Genomic DNA, 24,489 nt, shown 5'->3' with positions numbered 1-24,489 from the left:
TCCATTTAAGCAGCACCGTGCTTGCTCATAACTTTATTTCTATTCTATCGAAGGAATTCTTACTTCTACAGCACTTATTCCTTTTTAAAATATAGATAGTACTCTATTTTCTCCTTTTTATGGTAGCTCTCATGTCTTGTCTTTCCTCCGTCCTCTGTTGAGCTTTGACCCGATAATCTGTAATGAAAACCTTGCCCTTGACAATGCTTTCAATTATCTTGGCTCTTGTCCCTACATCAAACCCACCTGACACAAACCTGACTCTGGGTCACTTCAAAGCTCTGCCTCTTAGCATCCATCCTCAGGTTGCTGTGGATAGCTGGGGGGACAGACAATGCTGCCAAAAGACGCATTCCTACATCTGCAACACTACTACTATAACTTCAGCTGACGTCACTCAAACAGCATCTAGCCATTCAGTTTTTTAGTGGTTGCCTAGTGTCTCCTATTGTCCACAAGCATTTAAAAGATTTTTACATCTTCCCAGTCTTCAGACCCAGCATCTCCATCCTTACACTTAGCAGACATCACCGCTTCCTACTGCACAGGGAGTTACTGGATGGGCTCTTTAAGAATGGAAATATTGACTTGGGTTAAAATTATAAGGCTGTAGTCTTAGTCACCAACCACATCACTTGCCAATGCTTTCAAATACCTGCATTTAAGGACTGCATATTGAAAAGAATATTTAAAGTTATATTTAAAGCTACCGGTAATTTCTTTAAAACTTTAATCTTAGATGCGATGAAATTTCAGTTAAGGCAAATGGAAAATATTGACTTGTGAAAGTTTTTGAATTTAAATTTTATGGATACATCAGACTCAAGTAAATCAAGTCTGGTAGCACTTAATAAAGTCAGAGAATAAATTAAATGGAAAAAACACACATAGCCAGATTTCTTTTGGCATTAACAGGCAGTAAAATGATCCACCACACACTGCCAAGCTGCAGAGTTTTGTAGCCCAATTCTGAAATGCAGTATGTAGTTTGTGGCAACCATCTGCTGAAATCTCTTTACTTCCTGTCATTCGACTCACATGAAATTAAAATATCGATAGAAACAATTTCTGCAGGGAAATTGGAAAAGTTAATAGGAAAGTCAATAAAGGGTTTCACGATATTATATAGTCTAGATTTTTGATACTTCTACTATTCTTAATTACATACCAGGGCTGAAAATAAAACATAAAGTGTAAAAGTAGCCTCTGCCAAGTCTAAGGAAAAATATGAAGATGTTATGGGGTAGGTAAAACACAATACAATATTAGATTTACCACAAAAGTCAAATCTTCAATCCATGGAAGCTATATTAACAGAAAGTTCTAATAAAAGAGTAAATTTTAGCTCTATGATAAAATATTAAATATGTTTAATGCCACTATAAGGAACTTCTTGGTTCATTTCTATAGTCCAGCTAGGGATATGTTTTTCCTTTTCAGTTGAATAAAGACTTGGTTCTGACTTCATTAAAAAAAAAACATAAAGAGCTCTTATCTCAGAAAACACTACATCTGTCATGATCAAGACTGTTGGATGAAGTGTAGAGCCCAGAATCCGTGCTTGGTTTCTTGACCCATGCTGCCCAGCGCTTCTCTGTGTTCTTCAGCCACCTTGCACCATGGCTCTTTGTGGTGCTCCCCAGGGCTTGGAGGACATCCTCCTTTAGACCTTCTATTAATGTATTTTTCTGTCAGAGCTGAATCCTGTACTCTGATGTCTGCTTCTGCACCTAGGCTTAGAGTACCTATTTTCTTTTCCTTACTTATCTTTCCTGGCTATAAAGTGGCCCTTTTAACTATCAACTCTGGATATCGTCTAGTCCCTCTGTACCAGTCTCTTCAAACCTATATCCTTCTATTGTTATGACACAGCTAGCAAGACTACCCAATTCCAGAAAAGATTTATGGTAGCTTCATCCAAAAACTTTTGCGATAACCCAGAACAATCAGCAGGCACCAACTAAATTCTCCATCAGGGTAAGAAAAAAAAAAAAAATCTGTAACTTAGAATCATACTTTTAGTTCATTTGCAAGCTTAATTTAATCCATTTCTTTGTATTAAGTCATTACATTTCCAGAATAAAAATATATTTTATTTCCCCTCTGAATTTTCATATATTTCAAATTGCAGGCCACACAAAGTTTTAGGCAAGTGATGCAAATATTCACATTAATGTTATTAATAGAAACTAACTCATTATTTTTCTAATTGTTATATCATGCTGCAAATATTAATTTAAAGAAAAAGGATATGTTAATATACCCATTGGAAACATAATATTGGACAGCATTCTTGGAGATTGTCTTTATAATTTTGAAAGTAGCTTAACTGTTTAAGTCAATTTCAGAGGCAAAATAACATGAATACATTTTCATTGAATGTGTATTTTAAAAAGAAATTCTCACTTTAAATATATATTTGCTAAAAATCTTGAGCTTTTTATGAGCTGATGTTTCCTAAAAAAACTACTTGAAGCACCGTGATGATTTTCATGTCCTAAAAGGTTGTTTACCATTATAAAAATGTTCAAGCTTGGATGTTTAAAAAAAATTAGAAATATCATAAGCATTGATCTCATTCTACTGATTTTGGGAACAATTATAAATAAGAATATTAAGATGCTTTTCTAATTTATACTTGAGAAGTAACACAGGGAAAAACAGCATTCATGCAGGGAGGAGTTTTTATACTCAACTACTGATTGTTAATAATCACAATTATGTGTGGTTTGATGCTTTCCACAAAACTGTGGTCAAGCAAAGTGGAATAATTCAGAAGCAATAGACACACTGAACCTCAGATCAATAAAAACACCAGCAGTTTACCCCAATGGGTTTTATAAAATAAATATGAAAGTCAGATCTGCAACTTTTGAACAAGAAATAATATGTATCCATAAAACCCCCAAATTCAGCTATGGATAAGCTATTCTAGGCATTTTAACAAATTTGCTCCATGAAAATGACCAATTTTCTTCCCATTACATACATTTATTTTTGATAGGAATTATACAGAGTGCCAAAAATACACACATTTTAAGAAAGGAAAAAACTGTATTAAAATTGTCATACTCAATATATTCCAATAACAAAAGACAAACACAAATCATGTGTATACATTTGAGAGCAAATTTGAGCCAAAAGCCTTAATCTTAATGAAGCAAATAATAGAAAAAACATATTGAGATTCCACTTCAGAGTAAAACGGAATTAGCACACTCCACACTATTTCTCCCAAAGAACGCATGAATTAGTTGTTCAAGGACTCTAACAAGTATCGCTCAGATTAAGGAAGAAAACCAGCATTTGAAACAATACCAAACTGGTGGTGAGTTTACTACTTTTTCCAGGCCTGAACTCAAGTCAGTGCACAACTTGGAAGTGGGCATTATCATGGATAAAGAGAAACTTGACAGGTATTTCCCCTATTGGTTTTTGAGAAGCAGCATATTATGCTGAGACAACAGCCCTACAATAAACTTTCATTCATTGATTCAAGCAACAAATATTTACTGAGTGCTTACTCCGAGCCAGACACATTTCTTAGCTCTAGTGTTAGTCAATATGACAGACAGAAGTCACTGGATCTTGCATTCTAATAGAGACAGACAATAAAAAATAGGCCTGATAAGGAAGCAAGTTATCCTCTGATGTAGAAGGTTATTAACCTATGTAAAATGATAATACAGCAACAGGGTAAGGAGACTCAGGAGTGCTGGCAGGGGAAACAAGATGAATTTAAGTGGAGTTTTAGGAAGGACTCACTGGAAAAAAATGATATCTGAACAAAGATTTGCAAAACGTGAGGAAGTCTAATGCTGAAGCAAAGGGAATGGATTTCACACAGAGGAAAAATCTGTTCAAAGGCCTGACCATGGTAGCAAGCCTGACTGGCTCACTGTAAGGTGAGGTGAGAGTGGCTGGAGCAGGGAGAGCAGGGAGAGCCAAGGGAAGTCGTAGTACATGAGGTCAAAGAAAAACTGTGGGTGGTCCAATCCTGTAGGGTCTTGAAAGACATTATAAATTCTTTAATTTTTACTCAGCATGAAGAAGAGAGCTATTGCAGGGCTTTGGGTACAGGATTAGTGTGATCTGATTTACAGTTTAAAATGGATCATACTGGCTGCAGTGTTGAAAACAGACTATGTAGAGGCCATAGAATAAATAGAATAGCACATTGCTGTGTAGGACACTGATCATATACAGACGTGTATGTAGGCATCTATGTGTGTGTGTGTCTGCATGTATGTGTGAGTATGTTCTTTGCAGAGAATCTACTAGGAGCTCTGCTCCATGGAAAACACCAGGAAACATAATTTATGACCTAAAGACAAGCATATCTTATAGGCAATCTTTAATAAACATTATGTCTCACAACTAAGCTTTGATAGGAATTGAGCAGACATGGGTTTGAGTTTATAAACTCAGGCAGGATCTGAAGGGCAGTTCCATTGCATTGCCAGGCAAGTTTGTTAATCATTCTAACCTTCACACAAAAGTAATAGCAGACTTGTTAATTATCAAATACCACTTGAGTTGGTTACCACCAAGCAGTGAAATAAAACATGGCAGTAAACATGGCTGAGGGGGGCATTGGTGCAGTCAAATATATGCAAAAGCAGAGAATAGCTCATGTTAACTTCCTTACCTAAGATAAAGACATGGTTAAAGGTTATAAATCCTGGCATTTAGTGTTATGTAATATGTTTTGAAAAATAAACAATGGTGTTTTGGTAATCTAAGAAAACACCTGAGAATACAGAAATTTCAGGATGAAGTAAATACCATTGTTGTAAGAACTCACTTTCCATAAGATCTTGATACAAGATAATGTTTTCTAAAGTATGTTAAGAATGAGTGAGATAACTTCCAGAACAAAGGGATATTTGACCAAACAAATATTGTGACTCCTGGTTTAAAACCTTAGTTTAGCTTATCTATCACATCAGGACTTCTCAGAGCCTGTAAAGAGGTAGTTCCAGCTGTGAATCTCTAAGAAGGAAATAATGAAAGCAACATTTTTTAAACTTAATTGTCCGTAGGGACGCTTTAACTTTTTCTTTTCCCATAGACCACTGTGTAGAATGAATATTCCACAGAATATTTTGGGAAATGATATTCTAACTCCACCTAAATGAAGGAGGTTCTCTAATGCAGTCTGATTGGGGTACATAGGCTGCAGATGTTACAGGTTCCCCATCATCCTCCACATTTTGTGATGTGAAAGCCTGTATATGAGCTCGGATAAACCCCAAATAAATAATTCTTCTAAATAATTGCATCTGTGATTTATAAATTAGAATAATTTCTTAGCACTGTTAAAGGATACGCCTGAGGAAATTTTGTTTCTTCTTTCATACTTAAGTATGTGGGCTTTTTCATAAATAAAGACAGCTTTTAAGAACCTCAAACTGTATGCCTGATGGAATGGACAATTTTAATTTTGTTTTCCACTTCATTTTTGAAATGGAAGATGCCTGAAGATAGATAGACTATAGATCCATAAATGTACTCCTTTCCCTCTGAATATACTGCAGTACAAAATATCGAACCTCCTGGTAGTGCAGCTCATTTACCACATGGATTCACTTATAGAGAACAGCAAGAATGAAGCTAAAAGGTCGATAGTTTACTGTTCATTGTATCAAAATTAGTGCATTAGAGGAATAATGCTGCTCTTTAGAAACCCATGCACATCATATATATGACATACACATACATTGTTGTAGAAGAATTTCTGACCAATGCAAATATTCACTTAAATAATTTTAAACCTTTTCACATTGTAAGAGGCTACTTCCATCAATCCATATTTATTGAGGGTGACACTGTATGTAGTGGCATCAGGCAGCATGGGGCTTGTAATGTGTAATCTAGCTCTGATTTCTGACTTCAGGAAGGGAAGAGGATAGAAACACATGCAGATAGCAAAGCCGTTGTCAATTCACACATCTCTCCAGCATTTTAGATCTGCACTAGCACAGGAATCAATCACATTTTCATTTCTAAAGGTAGATTGAGTATTTCTGAAAGATAAATTGTGTTTTCTTCCTTGAAATTAACAGCCTATTATTACTTGTTTTGACTGGATTTTGATTTTTTATTAAAGTAACTCCGAGGAATTTAACTAGCTAATGTGATTTACAGACATTGAATTATCTTAAAAAAATAAATTAAGCAATCATTGTCTTGGTCTAGCTTTCAAATGAATCTGACATTCGAACCATAACATAAATAATAGATGACTGAGCCAAACAGCGGTGGCAGAAATGTGCTTCAAAAGAAAACCACTTAAGCAGATTTCCACACAGGTGTTTAGGCAAAAATAGAACAGGATAAAAACATTTTAGTCAAATATGCGTATTTTTATATTTTCTACACATGGGTAAACGTCTGGATATTTACAGATATCTAGGTATTTTAACGTTTCACTGTATATTGCGTTATACATGTAATTCATGAATATTCAATGCACATTATGGAGAATTTGTTTATCTTAGCACTTGGATGAAGAGAGTAAGCTAAATTTTGTTGTTGTTTGGAAAAGGAAAGTTTGATATTGGCTAACTAGATTTGAGACAGAAAACATACAGGGAAAATACTGAAATCAAGTGACAAAAGCTCAGAGATTTTTTCTATACCCCTCTCCGAGGGTTTACGGTTTGCCAGGAGCCAGAGGCCAGTTTGAAGGCACTTGAAATATCTGCCCACCTACTCCATCAGAGCGTTATGGGTGTCAAGTTTAAAGGTCTTGAAAAGAGGCAAGGGAACTCAGATTCCAGACTGCAGCTAGTATGGCCCAGAGCCAGACCCGGGAATAGGACAAAAGGACGTTAGGCGTCCTGCTCTTTCCCAGTTTCTGAGTATCTACACTCAGATAATAAAAGTTAAATGGGATTTGAAGAGATGTTTAATTTTCAGGTCAACATCATTTCCCGCACTTTTCCCCCCTATAACTCCCTGTACAATGCATGTAAATGAAGAGTGCAAAGCAAGGGAGAGTAGATATTTTAAAGATTTGTTGCATATGGGGTAATGGAAAATCTGATATCCTAAAACATTCACTCTAGTGAAGCATAAATGGAAGCATTCTTTTTCATTATAATATTATATAATGATTTTTATTCCCAAAGAATCAGAAATAAATAATAGATGCAATTTTTGGATATGAATATTCTGCACTGTGATAACGTATTCCTATTTTAGAGGATGTTAAGGCATTTTCTTTCAGGGGAGAGTAGAGAGCAATGTGACTACTGATACTGTGATGGATAATGTTTAGAGAATCACTTTAATTGGAAGTGGAAGTTTGAGTGACTGCAATAAATTAAACAAAAATGTAACAGACAACTCATAGTCAAGTTTTTCACCCTTGTGTATATAGTTTTTATAAAGAGCTACATTTCCTGATTTCATTACTTAGATAAGAAGTTTAGGGCCAGTTGGCAATTGACAGTAAAGCTTCATATTTATTCAGTACATACAGAATCTTATTCATGCTCAATCAGACAAAGTCTTATGATTGATATTGGGCAGAAAACGTCTCCGAGTAAAATACATTCTAAATATACTATAAATGATATAGCATTTGTATCCTGCCTACATTAAATTTGGAAATGAGAATTATGCTGAAAGGTAATGAAGTATAGTTGGTATTGAAATTACCTTATCGTAAGATAAAATATTCATTCGTTTAAGAAGGTAACTGTAAGAAAAACTACTTTTCTATTATAATTATCTTCAAGTAGTTTGAGGCAAAATGACCTGTGCTTTTCAATATAGATCATTTAATTTTCTAATATAGAATAAGTTTAGCATTTTCATGAATTTCAGTCATGCATTTTTAATATTTCCTTCTCCCAATGTAAGAGTTTGATGTTTCTAGTGTAAGGCCCTTAATCTTGGATCCATGAAGTGAATACCCTGGACTTTTGTGTAAAATATTAATGTGCCTGTATATTTTTCTGGGAGTATCTGGAGGTTTCACCTGATCCTAAAGCGATTAGTGATCTACCTGGCAATAGAAAATGCAAATGACACAGTATCTTAAGAAGCCAAAGTCCTTATGATGTCATATGATGCAACAGTACAATTCTTTTTTTTTTTTGTCTTATAAATAACATAGTTCTTTTTTTCCAGCTTTATTGAAGTGTATTTGACAAATAAAATTGTGAAATATTTAAAGGGTACAATGTCTTGTTTTGATATATATAAACATTGTAAAAGGATCCCCACTGAGTTAATTAACATATCCATCACCTCACAAATTTAATTCTTTCCCCAAATTCTTAATATTGTTCCTAGCTTCATGAGGACCCCATAACTATTCTAACTCTGAATTAGTATTTTTGGAAGGTGGATTTTGAGAGACCTAAGAGACTCTGCGGCCACTGGATAAAGATGAATATTCCTAGTTCAGACATTTTATTTTCTTCTTGTCCCTTCCTATCCTGTATTTAAAGAAAACATCTCCCTAAATAGTAGTGTAATCAGATATTTATTCATCCATATTTTGATTATTTCTAAAAATGAAGCTAATTGAAGCAATATTAAGAACATATTTGGGCAATTTATCAAACAATCCCTAATATACATTTATTAAATGATTGGGATAGTGTTATGAATATCTATAAAAATTATGTGTTTTTAATTGGTACATATTTTAAAAGAAAAGAGAGTTTCTGCTATTTTCTTTTAAAATTTAAAAATTATCCTGTTCAGTCATACAAATATAACAACACATATGAAGTTATAATTATAACATTTATACTATGTTTGAATTGTTAGACAAGGATATATTCCTTTCCTTTATGTTTACAAAAATAAATAGACAAATTAAAATTTCTGAATTTTAAAAAGTAAAGAAAGGAAAAGAAAGAAGGGAGGAAAAGTGAAGAAGTATCTTCTGATAATAGTGTGTGTGTGTGTGTGTGTGTGTGTGTGTGTGTGTGTGTGTGTGTGTGTATCAATGAAATTTGAGGCAGAAAAGAATCAGATTTATTTGAAAGTTTTGATATTTAAGACAATTTTCCAAGCTGTATGCCTGGAATCAGTAAGCACAGATATATACAAGAATGAGAACCAGGGGCAGTGGAGGGAGTATAGCTGAGAGGAGAGCTCTAAGGGCCAGGAGGGCGAGGGAGCGAGACCTCTTATAGCAAACCAAAGTTCTGAGGAGTCACAAAGCATTGATTAGAAGTGATGAGAAGTTGTGAAGTAGAAGACAAGGGAAGTAGCAGGTAAAGAAGGTGGTCGGGAAGAACAGGAGAAGTGAACAGGTACACAGACAGAGGAGGATTGTTTTAAGGCTAAAGATACTTCTCAGATTCCCTACTGTGCCTGGGGCAGCCAGGATGTATTTCTTTGTGAGGCCCTTAAGATTTCCATGATACACAACTTTTTTGGGTAGTGGTTCTGTCTAGTGAGTAAGGAGCAGAAAATAATATATTAAAAGTCTTTAGCAGCATCTGTAATATATTGTTTCTTTAAAAGAAATGCAGAGAAAGATCTGATCTAAAACAACCAAAGCAATATTGGTAACATAATTTAATCCTGAATGGTGGAGAGGAATTAAGTGGGGGGAGGGGGGTTCACTTGGACAGTTCAGAATTAAGTGGGGGGAGGGGGGTTCACGGTGTGAGGGATGTAAAAATAAAAAAAATAAAAATAAAAAGATTTTCATGAGAATCTGCCTCTACTTTCCACCCTCTCCCTCTCTTTCTCTCTTCACTTATAAAAAATATATAATCCCTCTTCCCTCCACACAGGCTTTTATGATCTAATCAGAACAAATCACTTTTTATTGTAAATAAAAGGGTCTAACTATAACAGAACAAATCTCTCCACAGTGTGTGGAATATTGGTGAATTCTGTAACTTTGTCACTCAGGTAAGAGGACCCTGAAGTTCCAGAATGGTCATTTCAAATTTTATTTTGTTTTTTATTCCTGAGAACAGCCAATGATAGATACTCACGATTGTGACAGTCCCTTTTTGCCTTCTACATTCTACTTTCTAAATCTTTTAATGTCTTGCATTAGTTACCATTGCTACTAACTGTAAGAATGAACACATTATAATGTAAGGAGGCATCAGCTTGCTGTTAGAGATGACAGAGTATTCCAGAGTGCCTGGAACTGTATGATTTCAACATGTTATTTTTTTGCTTCTACCCCTTCCATAGAAGTTCTGTCACACATGCCTTACCTATATTTCAAAGAACTTCAAAGTGATTTCACCAAGGATGAAATGCATTTTTGCCTTGAAAATAAGAAAGTGAAAGCAACGACGAGGTCTCCAAGTGGAACAAACTTATAAAGATACTGCTGAATTAATGAACATCTAAGACTGAGCAGGAAAAACTGCACCTGCTTTATCACTAAAAACAATATTGGCTAATGCTTACTGATTGATAATAAGTCCAGAGTTGTCTATATGATAAGAAATAGGCATGTAGGATGCTCTAAACATGGAGGAGCCTAATGCTAATTACACAACCACTGCCACCTGCAAGTTTAGTTCTCTCCAATAGAGTACAAGAGATGTTATAGCAGGTGGGCCTTCATTTTTTATAATTTCCCTGATGAGGAGACATCCGACCCATCTTTCTTTTGCTCCCTGACCTTGGACAGTTCAGTTATTAATGGCTGACCTTGGACAGTATAGTTATTAATGACTAGTAACTATACTAGTCATTAATATCCTCATTAGTAAAATGCCGGTTGGATTCCACCGATGATTTTCAGACTATCCTCTTTGGAACTCCATAGTTCTGAATATTCCTTAGGGGATTGGCAAGACATGAAGTATTTTTCAAGTATTTTCTTCCCAACCATTAATATTTAAATTGCCTTGGGAACCTATTAATTGCTCTGAGCTTAAAAATTATTTCAGCTCTACAATGATATGAATGTATCTTTATAGGTGTGGGGATAAAAGCTTTAAAATGGAAAATGTTTTCTGTGACAACGTGGGCTGGATTTAATTCTGAGTGTCAACCCTGAGAAAGAATATAACTGTCCAGGACTTCTTGTGGTTAATAGAGCCCGGATTCATAATCAGAGTCTAGTAGCCATTGTTTACTGAGGTCTTTAACACACACTGCATTCTTAGGGAAAAGCTGCAGACTGAGCAGTAGACTGAGCTACCACACCTGTGCTCCTGCCATCTGAGCTGACCCTCATAAAGAAACTCCTGGTATTGTATTTTAACCAATGGGACTGAGACTTGTCCTGTCCAATGAAGATGAGCAGCTATATCCTCAACTCCATTTTTATCAACCACTCAGAGTGATCCCATAATGACCAATCAGAACAAGTGATTCTGACCAATCAGGACAGTGCGATCAAACTGTGGATTTGGAGTCCTCATTTACATGAAATTAGTCCAAGCAGAAACCAGGGGCAGGAACTTTTCTCTATATAAACCTGCCTCCTCTTTGTCTTATTAGAGCTCATTTTCCCTTTCTGTTGAAGAATGCATTTCACCAGTTTGCAAACTGTTTCAATTGAGCTGTTCACTGGAGCTGTTTCACTCAAGCTGTTTCCTTCAGTTTCTCCCTTCACAGCACCCCATACCTATCGGAATGCCTTTGTTGGCATTGGATTGGTAGCAGCAACCTTTTGTCGACACAGGGTAGCAGGGTGTCTAAATAATGTTTAGAAACAAGACCCTTTGCTTATAGAGCCTAAGGTTGATATTCTCAATCTTATAGGTATGATCTGTATTTTGCCATATTTGTTTCGGACATCTAAGTTCTAAAGAAAGGGCTACTCACCTTGTGTCACAAAATTGTGTACTTGCTAGCTAATAGTTAATTCTAATAATTCAGTACACTTTAAATAAAGAATATTTTTTATACAGTGGGTCTTTTATTCATTTCTTACACAGTAGGTCGGTTTCACAGTTAAAAATGTATCTGGGATAAGATGTTTCTACTTTGCATGAGGACTACTTTAACATCAACTTTATCCTAGCTGTAACTTTTCTATTTATGGGTTTAAGAAGGAGAGTAGTTATCCACCTTGTACCTGTTAGAAGGTCTCCTTTCACTTTTGAAAGAATTCCATTCTGATTCTGATATCCATCTTTGCTTATGTGTTTTATTCAAATTTCTCTAATTTCTAAAATAAGAAGTAGATTAGGACTAAGAAGGAAAGGACAGAACAACATAAAGTGTAACTTATTTTGGGGAAATATGCTAATACCAGATGGTGATTTCTATCTTTTCAATGTGTCTTGGGTAACAGACAGGAACAATAAGGTTGGATGAAATTATTACAAGAATCTGTGTGCTCGAAATGTATGTTGACCTACACAAAGATAAATACTAGTTGGAGAATATGGACTCCTAGATGAGAGATGTGGTAAAACAATACAGAGTCTCTTAAAATTCTATGATTCTATTATTCTTGTTATAACCGAGTAACTACAATTTCCATATTATAGCAGCCAAGCCTTAATATTCTAAACTTCAGAACAGAGAAAAAGAAAAAAGTGAAGAAACAAAGGGCATTGGAGAAATAACAGCAATCTAAAAGTAAATAGGTTTTCAAGAACCTCAAAAGAAGTTTACACTGAAAAAGAACCAGTTTCAACAGTTATTCATTATCAATAACAATTGACTAATTACATAAATAGAAATACCAGATGTTATTTTCTCTATATATTTATAGTGTCACAGATCTGGTGATTAATTAATCAAAAATGGTACTATTACATCCATTGTATCTCAATAATTCAACATTTCAATCCATGTTACTTGTTTGGAGAAAAGTTTCTTGTTGACATGAATAAAGTGAAATTTACTAGTTAAAATGACTATATTTTCAGTCTGTCTCAAGCACATTTTAAATAATCTCATAATTTTATTCACTATTGTAGAAACTTGAATATCCATTCCTCTTAATTAATGTTAGAAACAACAAAAAAATTCCAGATAGCCTTGATTTCTCACAAGCTAATTAAAATTTTATATCTTCACAGTTTACATGTCAGAGTATACTTTCAAACACCAGATATTTTAATTTATTGAATTACATTAGCTTTTACCCTCTCCTTTCTTGTTTTTGCCATTTCATACAAAAAACTAAGATAATCTAGTTTTTTTGTATGAAAATAGGGAAGGAGATCATTAGTAAGAGAAATATATGCCTAACATCAGGATTTGAAGACTTAAAAAAATCAGCTTGTAATATCAGCTTCCAACAACAGCAAATTATTATCCTCTAGTAATTATTTATCATATTTATCTCTAACCAAAATTAGAAACCCAAACATCTGATGGTAAATACCAAATGGAAATATGCAAAGGTGATATTTAATGTGTATTCTAATCTAGTTTGTTTCACTTATCACTGGTGTTGTAATTAAATATAGATATCTAAACGGATCAAATCTTAGACATTCTATTATTCTTTTATTATCTAATGTGGGAAGCAATATGCTGTTGTGAGAAAACTGTGAGCTATAAAGACAGGTAGGCTCTGTTATGTCATGCTACTTAAACTACTTATTTTGCTATACAATCTTGCTCAGCCTCAATCTCCTCATCGATACAAATATAAACATCCATCTCAGACTTTTTTTGAAGATAACAAAAGGTAATGTCTACAAGCTACCTATCGGAATGCCTAGTAGATCATAGATTCAAAACAAATGTCACTGTTCTTTCCCTAAAGAAAAATCAGGTAAAGAGTATACAAAGAATAAAAATCAGCCATTAGCATTTTAATTTTTCTATTGAAAATATATTAAAATTGATATTACTCTTAGAATGGCTTTTAATGGCAAATAGAAATTGTTATTGACATTTATCATTTATGTGAATGGTCTGAATTTGCAAATAGGTTTATCACAATATCATTAGTATTTGTGCACATTAACTTAACAACACCTGTATAAAACATGGAAATGGCTGTTTATCTAGTTTTTACAGAGGTAGATATTCATAGAATACTATTCTTTTTCTCTTGAGGATATTTTATTATTTTATTTTAAATATGTAAGTTTTGATTTATTACAAAACAAAATACTCATCTTAGAAGTGTCACATGATATACAGAGTTCAAATTTAAGACCTCTAGTGCCTATAAAGTTATCTCGGATGCTTTTTTCCACATGCTAAATATAAAGAGAACCCATTAAATCAACTGTGGAAGACGTTCGTAATTCTGGGAAGATAGTGACCTAAATGCAGCTCCTTCCCTCTTTCACTAACTCATTTTGGGTGAAATAAAGGCTAGGATCCTCAGAAGTTTGTGTATGTAAGGACTCAAGTTCTCTGAGAGACCCAAGTAAGACCACGGCCTGGTATAGGCCTTTATTACCTGTGGGCTGACTGAGTACATGAAACCCTGTGTTGGAAAACTCTAGAATGGCAATGATAGAGTGGAGAGAGTTTGGCTTGCAAATATCTAGAATTCATCCAAGTACAAATTTACCATTGACACCATTGGGTATGCCTATTCTCCGTGGCCAGCAAGAGGCTAAGGACTAGAATGATTAGCCCTCAATTTTGGGAAGGTAAAAAGGAGACTGGAGAAGAGCAAGGTTTTTCTCAAGTTCTCACCAAGTTTTTGGTGGCCTGTCTGGTTTGCATTCGTGGTCCATGTTGTACTTTCAAACACTTTAGAGGACTGGTGTCACTAAAGGTACATAAGATGTACACATAAGTTGAGATTTTAAAAAAAAAGACAAAAGAAAAAAAGATCATCCAGAGAGAGCTAGAACAGTCAGAAAACCTGCCCAGGGAAATAAAGGTGCTGGAGAGGGGATAATTTTCCTGTCAGCAATTGATTTTTCTTGATTCTAGAAGTATCACTTTCTGTTTGATACGTGTTGCCTAGTCCATATTGTCCTTATTATCTATTCTGTTCTCCCATTTTATTCGCTCTCAAATGTTTGTCCATAATATTTATCTTTTAAATATTGAAAATAGTTTTCTGGTTCTTAAATTCTACAATGGCAGTAGTCGATGTAACACAAATTCCTAGAATCTTGACTGGCATATAATTGATGGTTAGAAATATTTCTTGAATTTAATTTGAACAAAATTTTGCCTTGCATTAATTGGTACCATTTATTTTACTTATTTAAATTATTTACTCAGTTAAAATTATATACTTTATTTAACAGATTATGACTATTGACCTTCTTTTCTGTCTTGATGCCTTGTTGTACCAAATTCTTCACTAATCATGAGTCTTTTTGAGTTACCTCCATGCATAAAAGCATTTGCAGGCCAGTATTGGCATATGTTTATGATGGACAAGTGCAGAATTAGCATTTAGTAAATGTTTTGAATATAATGTAACATTTCTAGTTAATCCTCTAAGATTCCCTCATACAAGAATCCAATAAAGTTAAGAGGTAGATTATTGACTTGGAGATCAAACCTTTATCCTTAGGAACCACAGGTCTTTAACAACATAGATAACATTGTAGGAATGCTGCTAAACCTTCATGTTAATGACTGCACATGGTATTGCAAAGTTCTCTTGATTATAATGTCAATTAATGGAGAAGTAACTCATGAAGATGGAATCAAGGTGCTGATAGACACACAATCATGCTGGCATCTAAAAAACAATAAAAGCTCATGAAAAGAGTAGTCTTGGAGAATTTAGAACACTGGCATCCATTGAGACCACAGATGATTAGTGACACATTGTTTTTTAAGATAGAAAGCAGATGACCACATCCTGTCCCTAGACTGATAAAGTTAACATCTGATTATCTATTCAGGTGAGAAGTAAGAAGACACATATATTAGGGTTTGTAGAAAAATCACACTCAACTAGTTATGCATTGCTTATTGTAACTGTTTTCTAGGTTATCTCAATCAATTAGCAATGCTAAAGGGGCTTTGTGATTCAATGATGATGATAATAATAATAATAATAATAAATTATGTTATCACAATATAATTAATTACATAATAATAATTATTAGTTCTGTCCTAAGAACTACTAATAATTTTATCTAATTTTAGACCTGTATTATCTATCACATCTTATCAGATAAGAAGAAATACTCAATATTAGATGATTATAAATTTCTCCAAGTACAATCAGAATATGAGAGTAGCGCTATAGAAATCCAGGAAACATTTTTGAGCAAGTAATAATTATGTAAATAGATGTGGCTTTGTCCCTAGTGCTATTAGCTATCACACTATTAGAATATGGTTAATTATGGGAAAGAAAAGGGAATTAATTGGTTTTAAAGATAGCAGGGCAAGGAAACTCTTGAAAACTATTTAACAACAACCACAACAATGAAGAAATGATATCCAGGTTATAAATCCTGTTTCCCTCTCTGCATTTAACTTCATTTTTTTTACTGTTACTGATTGGTTGTAGGATGCTGTTAGAACACATGCTGAACTCCTGCCATCAGCCAGCCAAAATGCATCTGTCATTGCCCATCCTGTGACTCTTGCCATTTATCATTGTTGTTTTTGCCTGCAGGTGTGGGGGTGAGGGGAGTTATTTAATATGTGGTTTCCCCTAGATATTCATCTCCATAAAAGACTCTGACCAAATATTCACTTCTTATCAAATTATGATATGCATTTCAGAGATATAGTCTTATGTTTGTCATCTTCCAAATCTTTCCCCATTTTATTTTTTCAGTGTATGAAAGTCTAAGTCTTCTTCCATCTTCTAGGCTGAAAATACCCTGCTTTTCTTTTCTAATTTCCTTGAATCTGCTTATTTCCCATATGATTTCTATTAGCAGTCAGTGTAATTTTCCCATTTCAGAGCTAGGATTAGATTACAGTCTTTGAAGAACAGACAGCAAGAATGTCCTTTATTTGCTTTTACCATAAAGAGAAAAGGGGTTTTACTTTTGCTCCATAGTCATACTCTCGGTACGTTTTCTATATAGATTTCCAATACCTCAAACTTAAAATGATATAATATGCCCTAATTGCCCCTTTCAAGAATCATGGCTGTCACCAACACATACATCCAAGCTAATTCAGGAAAGAAATAAACAACCTGCAATGATACGTTTTGTTTTTTTTTTCCTGTGTTGAATTGGCTTAAAGTCTTATATGTGAAATTGATGAGACTAACAAAAGATACATACACATACACACACACACACACACAACACACAGATCTAAAACTTTACATAGTTATGTGTGTGCGTGTGTGTGTTGATATATATATATTCTTTCATGACATATTGGTTTTGCTACAGAAGACAAAAAAATGCTTCACAGTGTTTCCCTTCCTGCCATTTAGAAGGAACAAAACATGGGGACTTGTGAATGACCCTTCAGAGTTATGAATGTCTTTCTTTCAATGATATAAACCTCTAGTGATGATACTTAGAGGTTTAACCCAATTGTGACAAATACTTTTCAAGTTCTGTTGAGTCCTATTAAAGTATTATGTAGCATACTGTTCTGGGAAAGAATCGAGGCCATTGAAGAGCTTGGTAGATGAGTATTGCAATTTCTTAATTCTGTTGATAACTAACTTTTGAGAAGGAGGTAACAAAGTATCAATTTGCTATCTGTGACTTAAATCTAATTTCCGATTGGAAAACCTCTCCTTTCACCTTTTTGATTAAAGTATGTATAAACTCACACTCAATGGGCAGAATTATTCTGAATGCTTCAGAAGTTCTAATTATGAGAATACAATGTATCATGTTTCAATCATGTGTTAATTATTAAGCATTAGTTAAATTGAATTATTAATTCAATTTAATTGAATTATTATTTAATTGAATTATTAATTAAATTTAATTGAATTATTATTTAATTGAATTATTAATTAAATTTAATTGAAGGTGAGAGTCCACCGATTTAGGAAAGAGAAATACAGTGTCATTATTGTAAGTTAATCTGCTGATTAGAGTTGGAAAAATAGGAGTTGTATTTAGGGATACCAAAGGTCCTATTCACAAACTACGATGTACACGTTGCTCCCTTATTAGCAAAGTACAACGTGCACAACCATATGTGGCAGTCCTAGTGCCTGAACTGCAAAAGAAAGAATTATTACAAAATATAATAATGAATTTGTTTACCCCTTTACAGCTTGTAAAGGGAAGAAAAGGACAGTAACATTAAGACATATATTAGTTTAAGATTTTTATACCCCTCAGTCATTGTCAAATAATTCATTTAACATTCCTAACCCATAAGACAAATTAGCAAATATAAGGAAAACTTTAATATAACATCTGCACAAAGCATTAAAGATTTAAAATTAGTAAGGTACAATTTATTGACGTTTTATTGACCTGCCACTCTACTTGGTCTGATTAAACTGTTGTGACTGAGTGGAGACAGCTAGTGGAAATTCTCCTCAGGCAATGATAATTCTTTTGTCTTTAATAATTATTTAAAGTACTGAAACTGCTGTTTTCAAACATCTGGCAGCATTCAGACATTTCATGAAGAAGTGTATGTTCTGGAGTTGGCAGTCTTAGATGACTACAGCCTCTGGACAACAGGCAAGATATATAAACACTGCATAGCATACAGGAAGGGGAAGAAGGAGAATGTTCTAACCATGGAAAGACACTTCCTTTCGTAGAGGAATTAGATATCAGTGGAACTCCAGAGTTCATTCGCTTTCTATGTTGTTCCAGCAAGCCTCTCATAGGCTATAATTCTTCACCTATGATGGATACTCATAATGTTAATGTCCCAAAATGTTAGCATTTCTGTGGACTTCAATATCAAATGTCAAAAGAAATCTGGTGCACCAAGTGACTTCATATAATAAGTAAAGGATTGGCAGTTCATTTATCGACTCGTGGTTGTGGTGATGGATGAAGTAAACAGATGGCATCCTTTGCTTGGTACCGAGGCAAGCAAGGTAAATGGGAAAAATTTATCAAATAGAAGGACTTTTACTGATTGTAAAATTTGCTAATACAACATGGGGAGATATCAGAATATTTATTTTGTAAAAGCCTATTCATTCAAGCATTTATTCATTCACAAAAAAATATGTATTAAGCACTTCCTATGTGCCTGGCATAGTTCAAAATGGGGAATTAAAGCAGAGAAACTAAACAATAATCCCTGCCCTCATGACATTTATATCAGCAGGGAAACCTACAACAAACAAATAAGATATATATGTATATGAAGGTGACAAGAGCTATGAGGAAAATAAATAAGTGAAGAGAACTAGGGCATGATGGGACAATGATTGTAATGTTAAACCTGGTGGCCAGTGATACTGTGAACAAAATATAATAGAACTGTACAAATGTAGAGAGGCTATTTTAGATTGTGTGGTCAAGAGAGCATTTCCTACAATGTAACATATCATCCAAGACCTGAATGGCAAGGAGACAGCCATGTCAATATATTGGAGAAAAATCTTCAAAGGCCCTTAGTGTTGGAAAGAACCAGGTGTATTGGATAAACAGAAGCTAGCACAATAAGAGAGCAGTTGTATAAGTAGAGATAAATGCCCAGAGATAGAAAGGAACAGGTGACACTGGATAAGGTAAGATTTTTGGTCTTCATCTGGATCTATAAAAGAGCATTTTGTTGGTGAGGTATTATTCCCCAAATCTGACCCGAAGAGTTATTCTGTCCCTTTGTGAGGGACCTATTTGGTCAGCCATTTCATCAGTCAAACTATCAAAAGCTACGTATTGTGCCAGGTAAGATACTAAATGATGGGAATACAAGAGAGACACTTTTAGCTCTGCCTTCACAGAGTTTATATTTCAGTGGAGAATATATAAATGAAATGATCACAAGTATCATGAAGTATAAGAAGATGATTACTGCCATTTATAATAAAATAAGGTTAATCTAGCCTATAGCCTACGTCCAATACGTACAAAGTGTGATCAAACAACATGATGGAAGTTTAAATAAATAAAAAAATTACAGTAAAAGACACTGCCATTAAGCCCCCTCAAAATACCCCTCTTGCTTTGAACACACTTATCCCATCGTCCTTGCCACTTTCTGAAGCAGTTCTGGAAGTCCTCTTTCATGAATGTCTTTAGTTGTGCTGTCATAGCTGCCTCAATATCCTGAATCTTTCTCACTTTGGGGAAGAGCCAGAAGTCACAAGGTACCAGATCTAGTGAACAAGATGGATGATGACACCCCGTAATGTTTTAATTTGACTAAATTGCTGTATACCAGAAGTGATGTGTGACACGAAGCACTGTCATGATGGAGGATGATTTACAGCGCACTTTAAAACACACCTTCTCTCAACCATAGCTCACACCTGACTGACTGCAACAAGTTGAAACTTGTCACACACTGCTACTAAGGTTCGATGTGCTGCTTCCCATATTGAAGATCCCTGCCTTTCCATTGGATGGAACTTGGCAGCAGCATTCACCATAGTTTTTAACCACAGTGGAAAGGCTCTGTGTCATAAATAGCTTCTGGTAGGGCAATTTATGTCAATTAAAAATATCATGGTGTGTTCTCATCGACTTTATTCACCGGATCTGTTACCTTGCAACTTCTAGCTCTTTCCCCAAGTCAAAATGACCATGAAAGGCAAAAATTTTGAAGCGATTCAGGACACTGAGGCAGCCATGACAGCACAACTGACGATACTCATGAAAGAGGACTTCTACAATGCTTCAGAAAGTGGCACGGACAACAGGATAAGTGTGTTTGAAGCGAGGGAAGTATTTTGAGGGGGATTAATGGCAATGTGTCTTTTACTGTATAAACGTTTTTATTTAAACATTCACCGTATATTTTGAACACACTTCGGATGTAGCAATGAAATAGTATTTGTCTTACATTTTCACCTCAAAAAGCCATTTCAAGACACTATCTACGTATTATAACAGTAAAATAAATTAAATATATCCATTTATATATTACTTTATAATTTCTATGTTCTTTCATATGCATTACCCTATTTAATAGTCACAATAACTGTGACTGAAATCAGTCAGTTACAATTATCTTCTTTCTAAAGATGAATAAGCTGAAGTTCTGGGAATTTAAATTACTTGTATACTGCCATCTTATCAGTAACGTATACAGTCCTATCCTTCTTCTATACCCTTGTATAATCAGAGGTCTTGTTTGAGCTAAATACAGTAAAACTGTCTATCCAATAGCACTAGATATTTAGTTCAGAAGCAAAAACAAGAGAGAACATAGCATCCTGATTCTTAAGAAATTTGGGATCTATTTAGGGAGTTGTAAAGGAAAAAAACAGATAATAAATTGTGTAGAAATTCTTTGTGTGTATGAAATTAGGGGATAATCAGAGTTGTTTAGGATTATTCTATAACTTTGTCTTGATAGAAAATTTTAAACTGGGCATATAAATAATGTGCTTAAATCTTGATATTTTACATTTGGAAATTCTGTTTTTTTTTTCTTTTTCTTTTCCCATTCTCAAAATCAACCGTCAATCAATGAATCTTATCCACCATTTCCTCTGAGTTTATTGATTAGTTTAAAAATCTACTGTGTTTTTCATTGCACGTATTAATTTTAGCTCCTCTCTTCCGCTACACCGCTCTCTCTGCCAAAGACTTTCGCCCAGGTACTTCAGAAAACCTTATTCAGTATTCTCTTCTGATTATTCTGATGATCTTATTCCTTGCTGTAAGCCAGATGCCAAGATTTCTATTTGAATGACCTCTTCCAAATTGTCAACCTTTAGGAAAGCTGCAGTCATTTAATCTTCTTCAATTTCTTAGCAAGTTAGTAGATAATTCTATTTAGTATGCAATCCTGAATTTACTGCCTTACTAACTAAATATTCTCTGTTGCTTTCGTATAATACTATGAGTATTTTTTTTTCAATTTTGCTTGATGTCAACAAATACCTAGTTCTATTAATATTGATTATTTTCCATTTTGTTTGATAATGAGCCAGGACCGTGCATACTATCATATAAAATATGTTTGATATTTTCAAATAACATCAATGTCCTGTTACAAATATTACATATCAAATCTCTTTTGCTTCCCACTATACATGCAAATGTTTCTTTATTAATTAAAAATTTCCAATAATACATGTTAATTACCAATGATTAAGACACAAATGTATACAATGCAAATTGTGTATTTGTGATTATGTGTTAATTGTCTTATTCTTCATGGCTATGAGTGGTTCATAGCATGTACTGTATTGAAGACAAATACTGTTGTCAAACAACCATTATGTGGCAACATGCCAGGTCCTGTGCTAGGTGTTTTTTGTATTCTATTTTATTTTATGGTCACATCAACTCTATGAATAGTTAGTTTTCAAGAGATCCAAGATGGTGGTGTAGATAAACACTGTGTCTGAGTCCTTCCAAGATCACATTACAATTATAACTAAATTATAGAATAATCAACCTGGAGAACCATATGAAATCTAGCTTGAATAGAAGTTTTATAACCAAGAATATAAAGAAGAAGCCAGGTCGAGATAGGTTGGAGGGGCAGACACACAAAACAGAGGCACCCAACCTCCCTGTGGCAGTTGAGAATCAGGACGGATATGTTGGCAATGGAGGTGTAAGGGACTGCAGCCCCACACAAGGGTTCCAGCCCAGAGTACTGGTGCCCATAATAGGAGCCCGTATACCATCTGGCTGTGAAAAACAGTGGGGATTCTGATCATCTGGGTGGGACAGAAGGCTGCAGGAAACCCAGGTCTTGTTAAAGGGCCCACGCACAGACTCATTCACTTGTAGGCACTCAACCCTAGGTTCTAGCAGAGGGTCAGTGACTCCAGGAGCATTGGAGGCATGTGGAAGACAGACTGAGGTGTGTGACTTCAGAGTGAGGGCTGGAGGACCGTCGCCATTTTCCCTTGTAGGGCCCTTCCCCTTCCCGTGTAGTCAGCAGGGGTGTACCATCTTTCCTGTGATGAGCTCCCCTCTATGCTTATGGTCAAATCTAAGTCTGCATTGGTCTGGTGAGCTCCACTTGCTCCACCCTGCTAACACCGATGGACCCTGCCCCACACAACTCCCCTAACCCTGAAAACACTTTCTTAGTGAGCAGCCAGCCCTGCCCGCATCTTTCTTGGAAAACTCAGAGTTCACAGGCCCCTGGCAGACAATGACTAGCCTCAGTGTGCTGAGAGTTTTGCTGAGTAGCTCCAGGTTCAGCACTGGCACCAAACCAGAGTCTACATTAACCTGGTGACCCCAACTCTTTCCATTCTAGTGACTCCCTGAAACCCTGCCTCACCCAACTTGCATACTGCATGAGGGTTTATTAGTGGCTGAACCTTAAGTGAGCAAGCAGGTGGCAACAGGGATTGGGGTATCCTGGCTTTTTCGGAGCTACTCCAGGCCTGCTACTGGTGGCAGCTGTCCTCAGTTGACAGCATGGCCATGTGCCTCCAACTTTAGCACAGATAACAAACAACCACAGATAGGTTTGTAGCTCCTTCCAAGTAGTCTCTGGGCAATCACAGGCAGTGGGTGACCTAAGTTTGCCTTGAAAACTCTCCCAAGAGTCCCCAGAACCATCATACTTGGAAATTGGCTTTATACCACAGCAGAGCACCACCTAATTAGTCCCAGAAGTGGCACACCCAAAAGGCAGTGTCAACAGGCACCAGAGCCCACTGGGGCAGATCCCACTCAGTGGGTAAGCTGCTTGAATGGGAGAGGTGGGGGGACAGGTAAAGAGGAATACGAGGTCCAAATTTCCAGGTATAAAACAAATTAGTCACGGGGATTTAATGTACCACATAGGGAATATAGTCAATAATATTGTGACAGTGTGATATGGTGTCAGATGGTTGCTGGACTTATCATGGTGATCACTTCTTTAGGTATGCAAGTGTTGAATAACTATGGTGTACCCTTGAAACTAATATAATATTCTATGTTAGCTCTATTTTTAATAAAAATCTTGAAGAAAAAAGAAAAAAAAAACTGAAGGAAATAGGTGTATAGTATTCCTAGTGAAAAGATTTATTGTATTTGAAACATATACTGTTTTAAGTGCAAATGCTTCTGATGGGTAACCTGGAAAGTGACAACAATTTGAGCATAATTTATAATATGCATTTCAGTTTAAATTTAAGTCAAATATTTATTTTATAAATGAATCCCTGATTTTGCAGAAAACACTCATAAATCTGTTTCCTATAACTTTAACTTTAAAAAATAAGTGTAATAAATTCTTCCCATCTTGTACCTCTAAAAAAAAACTCACAATAACTAGTTTTCAATATGAGTTTCCTTCTAAACCTCAGTGAAGATCAAAGGCACTTTAAAAGAAATAGAAACTGATGAGAAATTACTTGGTAAAAAATAAAAAAAAACACTTACGGGCACCAGGAATTTTTTAATCTCTTCCAATGCATGACTCATACGTGAATAAGCTTCCCCAGGTGGAGCAAACACTTCAATTAATACATGAAGTTCATCACTCAAGTGGGCATATTTGGCTTCCCCACTCTTCCTTAGTTCTTCTTCCTGTGAAAGAGGTTATATTTAGAAATACAAATCTACTCATTTTACATTGATTTAACTTTTACTAAGAATATGACAAAAG

The 24,489-nt window shown here is 35.1% G+C and overlaps 1 protein-coding gene across 7 annotated transcripts in view; it reads right to left on the bottom strand.

The window, feature by feature from the left end:
- KHDRBS2 (KH RNA binding domain containing, signal transduction associated 2) overlaps nt 1-24,489 on the bottom strand; it is a 542,840-nt gene that overhangs the window by 280,038 nt on the left and 238,313 nt on the right. For all 7 annotated transcript variants that reach the window (XR_013993122.1, XR_013993123.1, XR_013993124.1 and 4 more), the window contains exon 4: nt 24,264-24,410. Coding sequence is in view for 2 of the 7 variants with exons in the window: in XM_081044942.1 (XP_080901068.1) it covers nt 24,264-24,410 (147 nt within the window). In the remaining 5 variants the exon portion in view is untranslated. The remainder of the gene's footprint in view (nt 1-24,263; nt 24,411-24,489) is intronic.

This window comes from Rhinolophus hipposideros (genome assembly GCF_964194185.1).
Source record: "Rhinolophus hipposideros genome assembly, chromosome: 3".
Lineage (NCBI taxonomy): Eukaryota > Metazoa > Chordata > Mammalia > Chiroptera > Rhinolophidae > Rhinolophus > Rhinolophus hipposideros.
Note: the sequence above shows the minus strand (reverse complement) of the source record. Positions and strands in the feature narration are given on the sequence as shown.